The sequence below is a fragment of the Motacilla alba genome, chromosome 2 (assembly GCF_015832195.1).
Source record: "Motacilla alba alba isolate MOTALB_02 chromosome 2, Motacilla_alba_V1.0_pri, whole genome shotgun sequence".
In the NCBI taxonomy this organism is placed as follows: Eukaryota; Metazoa; Chordata; class Aves; order Passeriformes; family Motacillidae; genus Motacilla; species Motacilla alba.
In genome coordinates this window covers 67,779,380-67,800,007 of record NC_052017.1, presented here as the reverse complement: position 1 = coordinate 67,800,007, position 20,628 = coordinate 67,779,380, and the positions used below count along the sequence as shown (strand labels likewise).

At 40.4% G+C, this 20,628-nt stretch overlaps 1 protein-coding gene across 3 annotated transcripts in view; it reads right to left on the bottom strand.

The window, feature by feature from the left end:
• The window catches only part of ECI2 (enoyl-CoA delta isomerase 2), a 28,224-nt gene extending 8,178 nt beyond the window's left edge, over positions 1-20,046 (bottom strand). Inside the window, exons 1-6 of one of the 3 annotated variants that reach the window (XM_038128901.1) lie at positions 19,919-20,000; positions 8,348-8,403; positions 7,670-7,859; positions 3,730-3,892; positions 2,226-2,324; positions 404-595 (exon numbers count right to left, since the gene is read on the bottom strand). In XM_038128901.1, coding sequence (XP_037984829.1) covers positions 404-595; positions 2,226-2,324; positions 3,730-3,852 — 414 coding nt within the window. In that variant the 5' untranslated portion in view covers positions 3,853-3,892; positions 7,670-7,859; positions 8,348-8,403; positions 19,919-20,000. Of the gene's footprint in view, positions 1-403; positions 596-2,225; positions 2,325-3,729; positions 3,893-7,669; positions 7,860-8,347; positions 8,404-19,918 lie in introns of all 3 variants that reach the window. The other 2 variants (XM_038128902.1, XM_038128900.1) reach the window with 2 other exon arrangements.
• Positions 20,047-20,628: the final 582 nt, after the last annotated feature.

Here is a 20,628-nt window from a genome sequence, read left to right as displayed (position 1 = left end):
TGTGAGAAACAGAAGATCACCTACACATATGTGCAGCAGCGCTGAGCCAAAGGCTGCACAAATGCTTTGTTCTACTCAACATGGCAGTCAAATTTTGCATCCCAAACACAGGCCAGTCTTCCCACAGTTTGCTATTTTAATTTAGTCTAGACCAAAATCATATATTAAGTTTGAAAGAAATCAAGAGACACAGAAAAAACTAATCTGTAAAATTTTAGCTGAATGATTTCATTTTGTACTGGATATTTATTCCTTAGGCTGTTGTTGGATCCCTCACAAAGGTCAGACCACCATGCTTTAGTCAGTTCTGTTGAACCCGTAGTAAGGACCCTTTAAAGATTAAAGTAGCTTCTTCAGAAAGAACAAAATCATTAATTAATCCTCACAAGTTCACTTTTTTTACCTGATGGTTGATGGCATTTTTCCTATCAGGTCGGTTAAACATTATCTTTGTGATATTGTTTTTGGTAGTAACTATCAATGTTTCATAGCCATCGTGTCTGCCCTCTTCTGGAGAAGCCTCTTTCTTCTGGCGAGCAGATTCTGCAGAGACCAGACTTGAGACAAGTTCAGCGTATTTCTGTCTGGCATCATCCTGCAATAAAAGAAAAGAAATTAAAAAATAAGGTAGAAAAAAAAAAAAGGAGAAAAAAAAACTTGAAAAAGAAGAAAATACACACAAGATTATGGGAAGGGACAACTGAAATCAGTTACAGTACTAATAAAAGGGGTACCTGGGGGGAGGGGGAGGGAAAGGTGACTGCTTCAGGCAAAAGAAAATGAAATCTCCATTATAACATATTCCAGTCAGGGGGGAGAGGAGGGCAACATGTTGTATTTGAGCACTGCAGAACATGCTACAGGTCACCTTAAAGGCAGCAGCAATAGATTCACAGAATGAAAGTGCATAGATGCTGGAGTGATGATATTTATTTTGCTGGAAAGTGCTCCCATCCATGATTAAGATTACCAGAGAGACCTTTGTCATATTCCCTTTGTTTCTGCTTTCCAGTCAGACATTTCTTCAACAAAATTTTTTATTTTAGAATATGTGTGGCTGAAAATAAGATCATTGAAATGATCTTATGGCATTTTAAAATTGCTTGAAGACAATAGTTTTCATTTAGCACTAACATGACACACAGAAGCCTAAAGAAGCCTGTCTCCTTATTTCTAAAGTAAGCAATGATTTAGAAGAATTTTAAGTACTTCGTTGTTACAACCTATTGGTTTGAAAGGATACCATACTTTGAACAGTTCTATAATCCAGAATGAGTAGCACATGAAATTGTCTATCCACTCTCCACTCTAACTTGAGGACCCAATTCTTTTACTTAAGTATTTCTTGACTACTCCTAAAAGCTGCAGGGCCATCTCAAAAATAACCCTAAAACCCCAAACTAAACAAAAGATCAAAATGCACCCCAAAAAACCCAAAGCAGAACAATATCTTATATTCATGAGATTATGCAACCATATTTTCTTTTAAAAAAAAAAAGAAAAATACAAAACTCCTCTTTTTGACTGAGCAGAAGGCCTAATGCAGCACTGACACATATGATTTGAAAAGCTTGTTTCCTTCATTTAATAGCAGCTGAGGAAACCATGGCAGCTCTATGCAATCAGACTTACCAAAGCCTGCATGAAAAAGGAATGCTTATGTATGTATTGCATCTTTATTCTCCCTGCTCGCTTCACTTGACTTCACTAAAGGTTATGAAAGATACTAAAAATATCAAGATATATTGAGAAAGAAAGAATGAAGAGAGGCTCTCAATACACCAATTTTTTCTACTCTTTTAGCCAACAGCATAAGAGTCTGACTTTTTAAAATGGTGAAGTTATGAATATGCTGAATTCAGAGATTTGTGTTTTGTTGTGAGAGCTGAGAAGCTCAATCCATCTTTCTTAAAAAGAAGAGCAGAATGAACCATAATGCAAAAAACCACTATTTTCATTGGAAGTCACCACATAAGATCACTTAAACAGACACAAGCTGGCAGTAATAATGTAGAACTAGGCTTACACACTAAAAAAAAAAAAAAATCTCCAAACACTAAAGTAGTGAAGTGATTGAGGAATACAGTAGGAAACATTTTGATGGCTGAAGCAGAGATGCCCAACTAGCACGTAATATTTTTAGTCATCAGCCACTCTCTTAAAGACCAGATACTTTAAGTAGAGTAATCTACAAAGTATCTAAGTGAAATTATGAGTTTTGTCACCTGAGACAAATTGCCAAGAGAGTTCCATGCATCCCATTTGGCTTTCTTGACGAAGTCCAGCATACCTGGTTTTGGAGCATTGCAGGGACCTTCAGTAGCCTGAAAAGAGAGAGAAACAGATTTATTAAAACCTTTGATTAAATTTCAGATGATTTGGTAGAAAATATGATGACTGTTCTGAATACTTATCTGATCAGGATACAGAATTCAAATCTGAGAGAGCAGATTGGACAATATTCTGACAGTTCACATACTGTGAGGTTTTCAGTATCTGCTATTTCTAATATTGTATTGGGCATCCAGAAGCACCTAACCAATATGAGAGACTGCTCTCCAAAACTCCCACGCATGTTAAGATCTTCTGCCACAAAACCTGTGAAAATTTTATACTTATAAAGAATGTTAAAAACTTGTTACCTGTGTGAAGAGACCTTTGAATAGGAACTATTAATTTGCATCTTACTTCAAAGTATGCCCTGCTATAAGCAAGGGCATTGGACCAGTTGAACTACAGGAGTCTGAGCTATCCTGAAGTATTCTATAATCAGTTTTCCTGAAGAAAAATAAACTATTGGAAAGAAATATTTCAAGTGTGAAGCAGGAAAAAGAGAGAGAAAGAGGAAGGAAGGAAGGAAGTGTCGGAAGGAAGTGTCGGAAGGAAGTGTCGGAAGGAAGTGTCGGAAGGAAGGAAGGGGCGGGAGGAAGGAAGGAAGGAAGGGGCGGGAGGAAGAAAGAAAGGGAGGAAGAAAGAAGATTTATGAGCTCACTATTATTAATCAATAAAGCTACCTAGAACCATCAGCAGTCTTTAAGGTTTTTTAAATGACTTACTGATTGTCTTCCTCAACATAACAAGCCACAGCCTCTATTGACCCTGCAGTCAATCCTGATCCACAAATACTTCACGAAATACCAATATAAGCCCTGCTATGGGCATAAAGTTATTTCTGCAAAGGTCTCCTTTCATGCTGTGGTAAAGAAAAACCTTCACTCGAACTGTGAAGGAACAGTTCCTTGAATTAAAAATAAACAAACAAAAAGCCCCAAACAAAACCTACAATGACCATACTAAAAGAAAAAAGAGGAAAAAACCACAGAAATCAACTTTCAAATGTCAACACCATTATATTATAGGCCCAGATGACTGTAGATACAAGAAATTTAAGAGGAAGCATTCAGCCTACTCTTTCTTTTCCTAGGCATAAGCCATTTTCCAAAGCTGAATCAATATTACTATATGGAAGGCATCACACAATGGATGTAATTTTGCTCTATTTCTTTGAATAAAGGTTCTACTGAAAGCATGAAAAAACAGGTTTGGTTTCCCTCAGAATTTAGGTTTTAAGGGGCTGACATTTCAGGAACACAATATGAGCACATAAAATGAAGAGCCTGTTAACACACAATACATTTGAACAGCCAGGATTTTAAATAAATTTTACAGGTCCATCCCCTCAGGTTATAAATGCTCCTTACCAAACAAAATAAGTCAAGTCATGCCTACCTGTTTAAACAGGGCATAGAGTTTCAACTTCATTTCATTCCCAGGATCCTTTTTCAAAAGCTTCAGCTGTTCTTGAGCCTTCTGGAAGTCCTTCTGGCTGACCTGCATGGTGGCTGCAGTCATGTGCAGGTGAATCGCTGGAACGCAAACAGCTTGTGTTGGCCTGGGAGTAAGCAGGGGAAAAAAAAAACCCATTACTTGATTTTTGTGAAAGACTAAAGGAGAAACAAACACACTGCTTTTTAAGACATTTAAATTAAATGTGAAACATTACATACAACACTAATCAAAACAACAACAACAAGAAAGATATCAAAAGTCTCAAGAAAGTTGCTTTAGAAGTTTGCTTGTGCTGTGCTATAATTAACCTTTGGAAATGACTAATTTTTATTAATTATTTAAATCTCATTCCCTCGTACTCAGCACCTCGAATAATGCATTCAATTATGAGCCCTTCACTACAAGACAGACGTTTTGGTGCTGGAATGTGTCCAAAGAAGGGAACAAAGCTGGTGAAGGGTCTGGAGCACAAGTCCTGTGAGGATGAGCTGAGGGAGCTGGGGGTGTTTGGCTTGGAGGAAAGGATGCCCAGAGGCACCTTATCACTCTCTTCAACTCCCTGAAAGGAGGCTGTAGCCACGTGGGGGTCGGCCTCTTCTCACAAGTAACAACTGACAGGATGAGAAGGAACAGCTTTAAGTTGCACCAGTGGAAGTTTAGACTAATATCCAGACAGGTGGTCAGGTGTTGGAAGAGGCTGCCCAGGGAAGCGGTGGTGCCACCATGCCAGAAGGTATTTAAAAGATGTGGCATCTATGTGGCATCTGGTGACATGGTTTAGTGGTGGACATAGCAGTACTGGGTTAATGGTTGGACTTGATGATCTCAAAGGCCCTTTCCAACCTAAATGGTTCTATGATTAGCAGCTTTATATGTCCATTAATTAAGATAAGTATGCAGCCTGTCTGCTCTTTGTGATCTTTTCCAGTGTGTGTGCTTCTAACTAGAAACACTCGAATTTGAAAGTGGTTCTCCTTTCAGGGCAGCACAAGTGAAGACTAATTTCAATATGTACTTTGGAAAAGCACTGTAAGTAAACCAGCTTGTACACACTTGAGAAAAAGAAAGGCAGTCAAACTATTCTGAGAGAACAACTACCCACCAGAAAAAGGCAGTTCCATCAAAACCTCCCCCAAAAGTAGCAAACCTAACCCAATTCTATAGTACTTTATAAAAGCAGATTTACTTCAGTAAAGTTTGGACTCAAAAGCCAGGAAGTCTTACAATTTTGATTTATTTCAAGAGGACAAAATCATGTTGTCACACCTTTTTTTTTTTTTTTTGGTTAAATTGCAATATACATTAAGCATTTTGATTATTTTTAAAATGTTAAAATGTTTGCAGTTTATGCATGTATGAACCTTCCTTCTCTATTCTAGTAAAAAGGGAAAAGGCCCAACTTTCCCTATTCTAACTTACAGACACACCTCTCATGTCAGAACATCATATACGATCGATTTTATAATCATTCTCATTTGAAAAATTAATGAGTATCTCAAACAGAGACTGACAGAATGCTTAATCAATTTAATGTTAATATTTCAGTTACAGGACAATCATTTAAAAATCATGGAATTGCTGCCTTTTTATACACACCTAATGAGAATTTAAAGGATGTTCTACTGCCTACCTCAAAAATGTCCTCATTGCTCTTATTCCTTAAAGAAAATTTATTTTCTGCTGAAAGCCTAAAAGTTGCAGGAAGAAAGTGTGAAGAATATAAACTGCTCCCGATTAATTTTATTTCTCTTTAATTTTATGTAGCTAGATGATGTCTTGTAAAAATATTTGTAAGACCTACTGTTTTTATGTCCTTTTACAGCCCTCCTTTGTTAATAAAATCAAAGTTCTGTTATTTTGGAGATACCAATTTTGAATGACAGACATGGAAAGAATATTTTTTGTTATACATAGATTTTCTTTCAAAGTGAAAGGATTTCAAAATTTGCTTCAAAACCTTATGCCAGTAGCAAGAAACCTATCTGAACAATACAAAATGGAACAGGCTATCAGAAAAGGCTGCAAGAACAGAAAGTCCTTTTACTTAAGCTGATCAGCTGTAAGCTTTTATTAAGATAGCAGTGCACCCAGACAAACACAGGATAAACAACTCTCACTGTAACCAACATTCAAGCTGGTGTGTTCAGAAGACTCTGTCAGAGTTTGACAAATTCATCCCTTAAATAGCCAGGAGGTAATTTAGCCAACTTGTGGACTCCATTTCCAGCATCAAAAAAATACCTTCCACAGGAAAAAAAGTGCATCTAAATGGATACAGATACAAGATTTTTAACACTGCATCTCTTTCATCAGTCTGTCCTGGAGTCCCAGAACATGACACTTTCAGTTCTTATTATTCCCAAACGTGTTTTTAAAGCCACATTAACAGGAAGAAGAGATGAGAGTGCTGGAAGAGTAGTTGCTGGTTTGGGTTTGGCTTTCTTTTCCTCCAATTTTGCTAGCCATCTTTGGAATTACTGGAATGCTACTGTCCCCAAGATGATCTGTGTATCTGCTACAAATTTTCTTGTCAGTCTAGGAAGTGACTGAGGTAGATCCTGTGTTTAAAAATGGAGATTTGGGATAACACCATGTTTGACAATCTGGATTTCACTGCAGCCTGGCTGTGGTCAGTATCATAAAAAGGCTTTAAGGATCTCTTTTATATACAATTTGATAATGATCATAAATTAACAAAAGTTGAGGATGAGCAGCTGGGGAGAGGAGGATGCCACAGCAGCTGGTCTGAAGGTATGAACACACATATTTATGGTTAAGGTAGGTTTGGTTTGAGTTTCTTTCTATTTAGCGCATCACAGTTCTCTTCCTTATTAAGGATGCAAAGTAGAGAAGTTAGAAGATGACGAGAAAACAATTAGGTGAATCAAAAAAGTTTGGCTGGGGAAAAGTGGAATGATTTTTCAGTAAATCCAGGCTCAGAGGAACTTTACTGGTTGGTTATATTCACTTTTTGCTACTTAGTTAAATGTTTGGGTAAAATTGTTATCTATCCACTTCAAATACTTCATCTTTCCTTCTTCTTTTCCTCCTTACCTACTGATTTGTAATAGGAAATTGTGCAACCTAGGTGTTCATTAAAGTCTGTTTATAAGAAAAGGCCTTTTATCTTTCATTCTTCCTTGATGCTTGTAGCTCAGTTCTCTGCAGGACATTGATGATTCACCCCATTCCTTCTGCCTTCTGATCTCTACAGACATTTCCTACACATCAGAGATGCTCCTCAATTCTCAACACACTAAGGCTAAGCTGATTACCATGATTTCTCTATTAAAATAACAACAAAGGATGAAAACACAAAGGAAGAATTAATTTATTTCACAATTAATTCATCTTGGGCAGGATTTGATTCTTCAGAGGCACACACAAACAGCTGTAAGAAAGCCCCTCCATCCCAAGTAGATCACACAGAGTGAGGAGATGACACCTCTCAGCATGCACAGCAGCACTGCCACCTCTGGCACTGCACAGGGGTGCCATGCCACAGTCCCAAGGACAAAGGAACAGGAGAGGGCTGCTGCAGTATGGTGTGCAACAGCTTGCTCTCTCCATCTGCTGCTCCCTTGCTGTGACACTGAGTCCTTCCTAGTCACTCACCGAGCAAATCCATGCCCCACTTCAGCAGCCACACAAGACTTTGTGGAAACCATGCAAGGCAGGCATAGAGCCTGGAACCTGACATACAGGCTTTTAATCCAAGCAGAAAAAGAAGCCTAGAAAAGGCAACCAAAAACCCCTCTGTATTCCTCTTTCTCATCTACTCACTGAAACAAAAGGAAATAATTTTCTTCGCAAAGCTTCCTGTTTATTGCCCTGCACCCAGTGCCTAGCTAGCTGCCACTGCCCCACTGCTACAAATTACCTTCACTGTAGAGGCACCCACAGAAGAGTGGTGAGGGCTGGGCAACCTCCCCCAGCTGGGTAAAAAGCCAGCTCCCACCAGAGAGACAGAAGCAAGATGAGTCACAACTTGGCAGTGCAGTCAGAGTCCATGACAAACGCCTGTGCTCTCCTGCAAGACCAGACACTGGGGACTTCGCAAGTTGTACACTCTGAAAAAAGAAATAAATCCTGGGCATCACTGTCTGAACCTGAAACATGCAGGCTGACAACCATTTTGTATCTATTCCCCTGGTTCAGACATCTCTTTGCTGCCATTCAGTCATTCAGGGTACCTTGGAGGCTCATCATTCATCCTATTCACTCTACCTGCTCACTTAAATGTCCCTTATCGCTATAAACATGCAAATGTCTCTTAAATTTAGGACTGCAGTTACACTGAAAGTAATTTCTCACTGTTTATATTATTCACAAAAATACTGCAAAGCCTGTTAAATGCAGACCTCTCACTTCTGTGTAGTTCTGTCCCTTGCATAAGGACTTCAGAAGAGCTAAAAATGCCAATATTTTGTAAAATATTGACTGGTCACTTTCTAACTTTTAAAGCAACACAGCACTTTCCTCAAAGATTAAACAGAAGACAAAAGATCTCTTTGCACAGGAATCAGACACACTCAGCAAAAGAAAGGGATGTATATACCTGAAATCTATCTTCCATTTACTTAGCACAAGTTTTCTTTTAAACATTAGTAGATCCTGGGGAAATAAAGCACATAGAAAAGCAGTTAAAAATCCTATTAGGATTAAAAGCAGCGGGTGGTGCTAGATACACATGGGTTAAAAACTCCTGACAGAAATGGAAAACACTCATTTTACATTATTTTAAGTAGCTTTAGACAGACAAGCAGGAAAAAGAACAGGAAGTTTGTTAGAAGCAAGAATCACATTAAATTGTCACTTGGATAAATCCTGTATCATCTTTTGTCCATTACATACAAAACTTCAGATCATGTGTACAACATCCCTTCTATGCCATGATCTCAAGGTGCTGTCATTTTTTCCATTGCTCTTTCCATGTGTTCCTCATGCAGAACAGCAAAGGGCATGGCAACCACTCCTTGCCATTTCCCACACAGTTTTGCAGCATCATAAAGTGGCACTGTTTCTGCTCATGTTCTTTCCATCTCAAGAGAAAATTACTTGAAATACTGGTTTGCTGGTGCTGTTTAAAGAGTTATATGAGTTAGTTTTTGTTGGGTTTTTTTGAGGGTTTTTTTAGTAACCACACAAAGCAATCAATTCCCACAAACCCCATGGTGCTCAGTGTTTGGTTATAACCCAAAACAAGCTTCTGATTGCATGCCTCTCCTGAATCCCTGCAAAGAAGAGACAACACATGTTTCCCAGCCCAACCCACACCTGATTTACAGGTGCCAGCCAGACCTCAAATTTGTATACAAGGTTCAGGAGCCTAAAACCTATCCCAAGAGCTTCACCTGCCCCAGCACCAGCAAGTGCTGCTCTTAGAGACTGCTGTGAAGTCACACAGGAGGAGAGCAACCAAATCAGACCTCCTTGCTCCCTGTCCTGCTGTGGGGACACATCCATCCAACAGTGAGGAACCACACGTGCTCCCTGCCAAGGTCACTGGGGCAGTCCTTGCCCACTGGTGCCTGGACAGCATTCCAACCAGTTTCAGGCTTCATTCCCCTTCATTCAGCAGCAGCTTTTCTCACTTTGATCCTCCCTTAAAATTATCCTGATTTTTCTCCCTGGAGGGGAAAGGGGATCTGGAGATGGAATAGCAACTTCGGATCATTAGTTCAGCTAAATCCCGGAGTGCAGGAGCAGAGCTGGTGGGAAAGCTTGTCACCACCGGCAATTGTAGCAACTGTTAGGAAATGAGGAGTGTGAGGGGAATAGAAGCCTGTATTTATACTGTAACCATGAGAAAATAAGTGAACCATCTGAAAAAGTCTGACCTGACACACCAACTTCTCTCATTCCCCCCCCTAAGCTTTCATATCAGAATCTCTAACAAGATTTTAAAAAAGAAAGTTTAATTACCAAATAATCATGACAATGAGCAAAGCATTAGCAGTATCACGCTTCCTTGGTAACCAGGAAAAAATATTTATCATTTTCCATATTCACTTGCAGTATTTTCTGCACACAGTAAATTTAGGGTTGTACTTCACTTTATTTTGCTGACAAGAGGAAGCTATTGTCTATGCTGTTAACATAAAAATGATTAGAAAATTTTAATCTGCAGGTTCCCCAAGTTATCATTCATCATGTCATTGATTACATTCTACTGAAACCAAACAGATAATAATGTAACATTAAGGACTCATAAATTTTTTACATAGCCCAAGGACTTGTACAGCATTAGAAGAGCTTTTCCCATACTGCTTAAAGTGAAGAAGGCTCATTTCTGCCTGATCTCTCCAGTTACTCTCCCCCTACAAGCTACCTATACCTGAGCTGGGAAAAAGAAGAGGCACCTGAAAATGCTGAAGCAAAATGAGCATCCTGTGGCATATTTGGAACACTCATTGCTCCTTTGCTGTTGGAAAAATAAAGGAGAGCTAGGGAGAGTGCAGATGGTATATCTACAGATAAATTCTGGGTAGTTTCTTCTGGCTGTAGAAGAAAGGCAAATCTTTCTTTCTTTATGCCATCTTATTACAGGCTGTTCCCAAAGAAATTCATATCATTTAACTATACACACTTCTCACCATATACTCTTTTCAGATTTTTTTTTTCTTTTCTTGCTATTGAATTACTTTATCGTGAGTGCCTATCAAATCAACAATGCCTGCTGCTGCTGTTAAACTTTCAGCTGCAAAGTACCCTTCGTTTAAGTTGTATAGACAGATTTTCTTACTAACAGGAGTTGTCTATAATGTTGAAAGAAACCTCAGCTTGACAATTTTTACACTAATAAAGGCAAATTGCTTCAGGCTTTTATTTCTAGGTCTGTCCTTTCAAGTTTCTTCTCTTATACTGGGAAATGTGGAGTAAACACTTGGAGAAGAGAGGTGGTGAGCAAGTGGCTGCATGGTACTCTAGCTGGGGTTAAACCACAACAGGCCTTTTTGACGCCCAAAAGTGGGGCACAAAGGGTTGAGATAACAACAGATCTGACCACGGCATGTTAGAACAAATTTGTTAAAAGCATTTAATAAATTAGCTTAATAGTTGCCGGTTACAACGCTGTTCCGTTTGCTCAGAGTTCTTGCAGGTGTGCTCACAGTCTCTGTTCCATCCATGGGGTTTTAGCAGCATCAAAGTTATTCTCTAGAAATCAATTCATTTGGTTCACTTGGGGAAATACCAAGTTTTATTAATCATGGCAACACCATGAAGGAGTTGATGACTCAGTAGACAGAACTCCAGCCTTCCTAAAAAATCCCCAAGATGCAAGGAAACAACTATACATCAGCACAGTCCCTGGCAGTACCCCACTATACTGCAGCATGGGGTAACTAAAATTTATTGCTATTAGGTAATAAGAATCTTTCTAGTTCTCTCATATTTCCAATGTATCTCACTAGTAGAAAACATCAGTTCAAATACTCTATAAACAATTTACTTACTGCTACTTTAACAAACAGAAAGAAATGAAAGCCAAATTATTTTCCCTTTTACATTCGAATGTTTCAAGAGCTGCTCTAAACACAAGTTTGGTGTATAAATCCTTATCAGCCTTTACTATTTTACACTCCTACACTGTTTTGACGTATAAAAACTAGATGATAATTATGTGTCTGTTGGCAAATTGAAGTGCTGAATCACTGTTGTTTAGTGCAAGCGGCTCAGCTGTGCTTGATAGTTTCTTTTTCAATATTAAAGAATAGCTAAGAATGAAGGCTCTAGGTTACCATTCACTGAGATATGAAATTATCTGATCTTTGTGCTCTATACATGCACAGTTTTGTTTTATTTTATTTATGCTCTCATCACAGCTGCTGGGAGGGACACTAGGGTCATCTCCTGAAATTTCCACAAGAACTCTCTCCTTCCAGCAGACTTAAGTTGACTGGACATGATGAACTACTAAATCGTGAGAGAACCTCCTGTATATGCTCAGTCCATGTAAGACATCTCTAAAATCAGGAAGATTTACAGACAGAAACACACTTCAAAGTTAAAAATAAGAACATCAGCAGAAAAAATAGCAATGAGCTGCAATACTCATATATGCGACAACTGCTGAGAATCACTCGGTTTATTGCAGCACTTGGAGAGCAGCAAACTCAAATACATTCCTAACACATCGTTATCCAAGGTGACTTAACAAAAAGTTATGAACAAATACTCAATATCTGTGGAGAAAGGAAAGTACCATTTTGATTTAGCTTGCAGGGACAAATCATGTTGGCTGTATGGAGAGCAAGAAAATGTATACTTTAATATTAATGGCTTTTGGGCAACATAGGTAGGCTTCTTGACAATGATACAACCAGCTCCTGCAGCTTCCACCCACATCACAACACCCACTGACACTCCTCACGGTGCAGCTGAATCAGTGAAAGGAAACAAAAATTCTGTCTGAGGCTTACTTTCTCTCCTGAATCCATGACACCTAGATACAGTAAGGGTGGACAAAAAGAATTCTGAACAAAACAGTAACCAAGTATTTCCCAATGGCTTACCCTACCTAGATCTCTTTCAGATAGCTTAGAATTAAACACTTTAGGTCTAAACACAAAGTAGCACACTGCCCTTGGTTTTATCTATGCAAGGATTCCCTGACACAGAAATAACGTGCTCTGACTCCATGATTTCAGAAGGCTGAACAAGTGCTTTATTAATCTATACTATTACTATACGACACTAAAGAGATAGTATGCTAAAAAGATACTACAAAAAAAACCCCATGATTGTCTGGAGACAGTCATGACACAGCTTTGACCCAATCGGCCAATCAATCCAAAAAACCATCAGCAGAATCAAATTAACAAATCACTCTCAGTAAACAATCTCCATAACACATTCCACATGTGCCAAACAACAGGTGCAGCAAGTAGAGATAAGAATTGTTTTCTTGTCTTTTCTCATCCTGGGAGAGAGAATTGTATCTCCTTCTGTTCAAAGAATGTGAATACCACACAGTTTTGTCAGTATTTCCAGCACCGACAATCAAACAGACCAACAGGTTATCTTTAAAGATCTGGGGCAATTTATTCAACAAAAATCTGATAATCTGAAATGGAAATTACATATATACCAAGGGACTTCACGTCATGTCTTAGTAAGACAGTGTAAAAAGCTTAAATTATAGTATTTAGAAGGCTGCAACCTAAAGCAGCAGCTCCCAAGAAAGAGGTCAGAGGATTGTATTGAATTGTGCCAGTTCTAAGTGGGGATGCAACACAGGCAGAGTCAAACTGGCTTCTGCTGTCATTGTAGAGATCATAAAGAATTATTGATCTAGGAAAGAGGCAGACAACTCATATAACTTGGAAGTTCTTCCTCTGAATAAAAGGGTGTTTCATCTGGCTTTGTACTGGCAATTAAGAAAATCAACACAGAACCAAACAGATTCTTTTGTTTCAGAAACAGGCTGACTATACTGACATGTTTGAAGCAGTAAGAATATTACAAGCATGTGTATCATGGTATGGAATCACAGCATATTTGAAACTTAAAATTTACCCTGTTTAATGGTTAGCTTATAAGGACCAAATTATCCAAGAATTGTTGGCCATTCTATAAGCTACATACCTCTTACACCAGACCTTATGCCAGAAAAATATTATTATATTTTGAATATTATGAATATTAATTGAATAATTATTAATAATAGAATAATAATTCTAATTTGACTATTATTAATATTAATATTGAATTTTGAATATTAATGAATATTATCAGAATACTGTACCACAAAAACAGTAGCCGCTCTTTTGGAGGGCCAAAGAATCAGCAAAGAATCCATACAACACAATATTTTTAATCCTCAATAAATAATTTTTATTCATAATTAAGAATGGAATCTCTTCTACTCAACACTGGTGAGGCCACACCTGGATTACTGCATTCAGTCCTGAGTTCCACAGTACCAGAGACATGGTCATACTGGAAAGAGACCAGAAAAGAACCAAAAAGATAGAGCATCTCATATATGAAGAAAGTCCTAGAGAACTGGGATTGTTCAGAAAGCTGTGTTCCACGACAATCCATCCTCAGGATTTCCAGACACCTTGGCTTGATATTAACTAGAAACTGTGAAATCCAGCTCAATTACATACAGCTTGCTGCTCTGGATTACATTTTGTTGATTTTAACTGCTGTCTGTATTTCCATTTAAAACAGCTTAAGGGTGTGCTTACATAAGGACAGAAGTTTATCAAGACACTTTTCTGGAAAACTATCCAGTCATCTCACCATTACCTTTTGTCTTTTAAGTTGTATTGGTAAACCAGCATGAGCAAACGAGACGTAGTAACCCCTGCAATTAACATGAATATTTGCAAAGAAAGCCTCCCATTACGAGATTTAGTTGTTCACTTTGTTGTTCATTCCTTTGACTAGTTAAGCCAAATATTCAAAACACAGCGGATTAGTTTAGTCCAGTGGCTATATTTCAGAATCCTGGCTCTTAAAAAAAAAAGAGAAATTCAAGATCCACCTGTGGTATGAAGAACCTTTCTGAAAGACTCCAAAAGTTACCTTACAAATGCTAGGGGAAGTTGATTTTACCAGTATTTTGCAAAAACTTACTGCAAAAGTCAAATGGCACAAGGTTGCAAGAAAGGAAAGAAGGTGATTTCTTTAATATATAAACAAAACAAAAAAAACCCCCACCATTTAAAAGGTAAGAAAAGTATGATGAGCTCTCTAAACTTCCTATTGACTTGCACCAAGACAGAAAAGACTAAGCTTAAGGAAAATAATAGGTTTAAAATCAAGGCAGATATGTGCTCTGCTTGCTTTTCTGGTGGCCAGGCAAGGGTCTGTGACCCACCTAACTTAGATCACAAACACCAACTATAACTACAGACCTGACCTACCAAAAGGAAGTTTGCAAAGATAAGCATGGTTATCTTGAGCAGGCGGAGCAGAGCAGACCACCTGAGCATTACAGAACCCAGCACAAGCCAAGGAGAGCGGATAAATGGAAATCTGTCACAGAAAAATATGTTGGTTGATAGGGAATAGCAAAGAGCTGGGCAAGGCGTACTAGTGCAACCTGAAACACAGCACCAAGAAGCACAACTTCAGAGAGTCAGAAACCAAAATGCAACAGCCTGTGTAAGACAGCATCAGTGAGTAAAAAACATATTCCACAGGACTTTCCTAGTGTAGGATCAGGGTCTGTGTTTTGTGGGTAAGATAAGATACAACCTGTGTATGTGAACACATTTCCCGTGTCAGTGAGCCAGGATGCATTCCCATTCAACTGCTAGTGAGCGGGGAAGTTGGCAGCCAGGTGTTCGGGAGGCTGCAGGACATCTGCTGCCTACACCCCACTGAGATCAGGAGGGGAACAAGACCCCACTCGCCTGCATCTGGGGAAAAGTTTCAGGCATAAAAGCAACTTCTACTGCCAGCACCAGAGGTTTTGGTACAGACCCCCAGGAGACTCAGGAGTGTTTGCAAAGGATAAAGTTTGGGTTTTTAAGGATATAGCCTGATTTATTACTTGATAGCAACACTGCAAGAATCCAGTCTTCCTCCTTGTAAAGGGAATTGGATTAGGGATGTCAGCAGACAGTAGGAAAGAAAAGGAAAGCTGCTACAATACAGAAATAGGGCCTGGTGAGGGAGAAAGTAGGTGGAGAGGCAATAGTGTCCTTTTTGCTCAGCCAGCATGAGAACATCAGAACAAAGCTCATAAAATTTGTATGTCCATATCCAACCACAACGATCTGAATAGGGTTAGCAGAAAGGACTAGACATTTCCCACCAGGGACAGAAGGCAGACTCTCTGAGGCCAATTAGGTCCTCACTGCCAAGCCTGGGAAAAAGAAATAGAACAGAAAAGGGGACCACACTTACTGGTCACCTCCAGGATGGCAGTAGCCTCAAAGAGGTTTTCCACAAGGCAAGGCTTACATGTCCTCTGGGTGTGCTGGCATCCACAGTTCTCCTCAAATGCAGAAAATTGTATTGCATGTCTGTAGCAGTGGAAAAATGTATTTACGTGCTCCTCACATATTAAAAAGAAGCAAACAAAAACCTGTGATGCAGGTGATACATCATTAACAGCAATCAAGAAGCTTTTTCAGGGAATGACCTGAAATACTGAACTACTTCTAAGAAGGAGGCCCCTGAGCACAAATCAATTGATGAGACAAGAAATAGTCTCAGCTGCAAGAGATCAGATCTTTCTCTGCCCTCAGTGGAGCAACTTCCTTATAAAAGCACAGTTTCATGGCAAAGCAAAGCCTCTGGGCCCTAAAGACCCAGGACTTCATACCTCACTGGCTTAGTGGGATACAAGGCAGAAAAGAGCCATAGCTCTTTTCTCTGGGTATGTAGGTCTGCAGTCAAAGAGAGGTAAAGGAAAAGATGGAAGGGTTATAATGTCCTGCTTTGCCATAAACCTGTTAAAGGATGCTTGAGATAATGACCAACAAATGCAACTGCACTACCAAGTAAAGAGTAAGCAATTCAGGGAGCAGGACCAATTAACGCCCAGGCAGGAGTACAAGAAGGCTGTGGAGACTGAATAAGGACTGTTGTGCATTGTGCTGGAACACCTGAGTTCCTGCCATGTGGGTGGGCTGTAAACATCCAGACGTTTTGTCATGAGATGATAAGCGAATGCCAAGAAGCGATTTGGAATTCTGCTCAAGAGACAGATGGAAGTGAACTTGAACTCTTAAGACTGCTGCCTCCCAAGCTGAAAACCAGATAGTTAGCAGAGATTTACTGAGAGCAGGAAGTATTCCAGGCACAAGGAGAGATCAACAGAAGCAAGGAGAAGCCAACAGGCTAGGAGAAAATTAACTGGCTTTCAATTGACTTTACTTAAAGACCAGCATTTAATAGTGCTCCTATGAAAAAGCCTTTTCTGAGAAATAAAAGAATAGCTCATGGGAAATTGGTCTTTGACAAGATCTGACCTCCTTTAAAGTTGCAGAAACACCAAGGAACACACTAGGAAGTTTGGGTGTGACTATGGTACTGTCTTGGTTTGACCAGGAGAGTGCTCTTGGAGAAAGCCTCTGCACTGCTGCCAACTCCACTCCCCAAGGTTGTGCTTGGCACATACAAGTCAGATCCTTTCTAAACTACATAAAACTGGGAGATGTCCCCCAGCCATGGACAGGCATTCAGTGCTGGGATTGCACTACAACTAGCCCAAAGGAAACCCCCAAAACAAGGACAGCACAGATGGAGGTTTCCCAGCAGCAAGCATTCGGTGCCCACTGGTCTGTCTGACCTGCCCTAAGTGCAGATATGGCTTCATAGCAGTGGTGTTGTGGGGCCCCCAAGCTCAAAGATCTGAGAGCAAAGACTGTCAAATTCATACAGCCCCAGTAAGACTCTTCTGAATGTGCGTCTGTGTCAGCATCCCCCCTCCTCAGATGAATTTAAACTTGAAATATTATATATTGCAACAGGGCAGCACAAGAAGAGCCTGTGGAACCCACAGTTCCATGTCTGAAAGAATTATGAATGTCTTGCTTGGAAACACAAACAAAGCAAAATAAAGCAAGAGCAACTCTTGCATTTTGCCTTTATATTTATAGAAGTCTCTCTCTTTCAGTGTTCCAAAGATATGACTCTTTTTTCCAAGATTAGACTGCAAAAAATGCTTCCTAAATTCACTGGCACAGCAATGTTGCCACTGTCTTTGATAAAATTCTGCTTGCATACTGCTAAGACAGAAAATAAGGCTCACTTTTCTGGTGCTCCAGCATTAGAAAAATTGTACTATTTTTCTTTATTATATCTGATTAAATACTAAAAACATGAGCCCATTATTAATACTGACTGATGAACTGCTGTCTCATATAGAATCTTGCCATTTCAAATACATCTGACTCCACCAGCCTAATGATGATCAGCAGGCCAGTCTTTTATGTGCTTTCCCAATTTAGAACTGCTTTTCTTTATGCTCATTGTAACAACTTAGCTACATTAAATTAATATTATTTAGCTGAGAAAGCATGCCTAGAGAGTTCTTTTTTTGAAATGAGGGCAGAAGTCACACAATTCTCTTTGTTTCTCCCTCTGTCTTAGAATGTTCATGTAGTTACTTCAAATAAGTTCTTATAAAGCTTTGGGTGAAAAATATTGCAATTTAATGCATAAATGTCTTACAGTCTTCTTCTGGCTAAGTTGTGCTCATGTCTAACAGACATACTTGGATACTTGAGTAAAAGCATTTCATTTATGAAAGTGTGCATTTTAACAGTCAAATCTGAATGTTGTTACCAGAGTATCACACATCTTTATTGGTATGACAATGTCTGCTTCACCATTCTATTTAGGAACTTGTTTACCAAATATACTTAACACACTTTGCTTTTCCTCGAGTATTAAGCTATTTTTGATTGGAAGAGAAAATTCTATGAATTGGCATACTTTGTGATTCTTATTCATATACAAGCAACTTCATAGTGGAATTTCCAATACAGCCATTTTCAAGAAAAATGTATATCACACAATTCCAAGTGTAATTGCAACTCAAGCCATCCTGTGAGATACAAAGCTGTGTTTCATGTCAGGTACATACAGGCAGCATGTGTGCTTGTGATTGTGATATGTGTGGAAACTGATCATGGGACAATTAAAGGATGAATTCTAAAAAAATAACTGAGGGAGTAAAGCATGGAAGAAGGCCTTTAAACTTGTCCTTTGTTTGCAATTAACTTTTATAGCATCTGAATTAAAGCTTTAAGGATGTTGCTGCTGGACAGGAACTTTCTGCACATAGCTAAGCATTAAACAGCTTTGCAATAATAACCTTTTGAAGTATAATTTTAGAATATTGCTTGTAGTAAGGAACTTTGAAAATATAAGTTTAGAATATATGTAAAGGAAACATACCTTATCTCAACACCTTAGCAAAACAGTAAAAAGCAGCTTGAGAAAGGAAGATGAACATCAACCCAAGGATTGATAGTTTTGACCAAGGGAAGCTGGACATCACTGTTACGAGATTTATAGTCTTTGCAATTAAAAGGTGGGCCCACATCTGGAGCCTGGACCGCACCAGCTGGAAGACCTCTTTCTTCTTTCGCAAGTCAGACCCCACCATCTGGGAATACTCCTTTCTGGGGTACATCCTGAGAAAAACTAACTCACAATAGTGTATAGAATTGTGACGTAAAAATTGGGAATAGAAACTGCTGAAAAAAGCTTATGTGTACCCCTGTAAATATCTCTATGCCCCAACCATCGGTGTGCAGCTGGAGGGAAAACTTCCCCCACTGTACCCAGCGCTGTTTTGCTCATACTTTACCACATTAATTAATAAATTGATTGCTGCTTGAATATTGGCCTAGTCAAGCTTCTTATTTATAACAATCCCTTCTGCTTTCCACTGCCCAGCTAACTCTGAAGGTGCACAGCAGCTGCAGTGCATGCTCTAGCATGTGACACTTTATTTGGAAACAGCTTAAAGGCAATATGTAATAAATAAAGGTGTAGAAGATACTGTGTGATTATCTGGAAAGCCAGAACAGTCTTAGCAAGGAGCCCTGGACATACAATTAAGCTTGATTTTGTCAAGGCCAGGCTAGATGGGGGTCTGAGTAACCTGGTCCAGTGGAAGGGTCCCTGTCCCTGGTAGGAGAGTTGGAGCTAGATTAACTTTAACCTAACCTTCTAACTCAAACCATTTATAATTACATTATCTATGGGACTGATAAAACAAAATATAGAAAATAAGAAAAGGCCCAAACACACACTCTTTTACACATTTCAGTACGGTTTTGGACACCTCACCCCAAGCCTAACCAACAATTTTTCTGGTGGTGAAATATTCTCCTCAGGAAGGCATCAAACACAGGTTTCCCACTTCCACGCTGTGTGCAAACACTTTAAGCTGGTTGGCACGGCCGGAGGGGTCCCCCAACTTCAGCAGAGAGCGACCTGCCCCGTTTTTGGGATGAGAGCGGCGCCCGGCCCGGTGCACTAACGCCGGGGCCATACAGCCCGGTTCATCCAGCGGCACGGGCAGGACAGCACCGCTCTGCACGCCGAGCCCCGGCGGGAGGAGCTGGAGCTGCCCAGCTCCCGGCACGGACGCCCCCAGCACGGACACCCCCTGGCCCCGCCGTGCAGCCCCGGAGCGATCGGCACCCACCTTGTCCCGCAGGGCAGCCGCCAGCACAGGCTCCGGACAAAGGTCAGGGCCGCGGACGCCATAACCAGGGGAAATGAAGGCGGGATGGGGGAGGAGACGGCAAACCCCGCCCCGGGCATGGATCGCCGCCTCCACGGCCGCGGAGAGGGCGGCCTGAGGGCGGAGCTGCGCCGGGGCCGGGGCCGGGGCCGGGGCCGGGGCCGGGGCCGGGGCCGGGGCCGGGGCCGGGGCCGGGGCCGGGGCCGGGGCCGGGGCCGGGGCCGGGGCCGGGGCCGGGGCCGAGCTCGGCCCTGTCGCTAAAAGGGGGTGGGAGCTGCCTGTGTGGTAGCGATTTAAAGCCGTGTCCGGGAATCACAGAATCATTTAGGTTGGAAAAGATCTCTGAGATCACCGAGTCCAACCTATGACCGAACACCACCTTGTCAGCTAAACCATGGCACTAAGTGAACTAGCTGAACTTCGTGCAGTTGTTTCTTGAACGTCTCCAAGGATGGTGATGCCACCACCTTCTTGGACAGCCCGTTCCAATGTCTTCACTTTTTCCGTGAAGAAATTCTTCTCAATGTCCAGCCTGAAGCTTTCCTAATGCAGCTTGAGGCTACGACCTCTCATTCTGTTGCTGCCTGCCTGGGAGAAAAGGCTGATCCCACCTGGCTTCAACCTCCTTTCAGGCAGTTGTAGAGAGGGATCAGGTCACCCTTGAGTTTCCT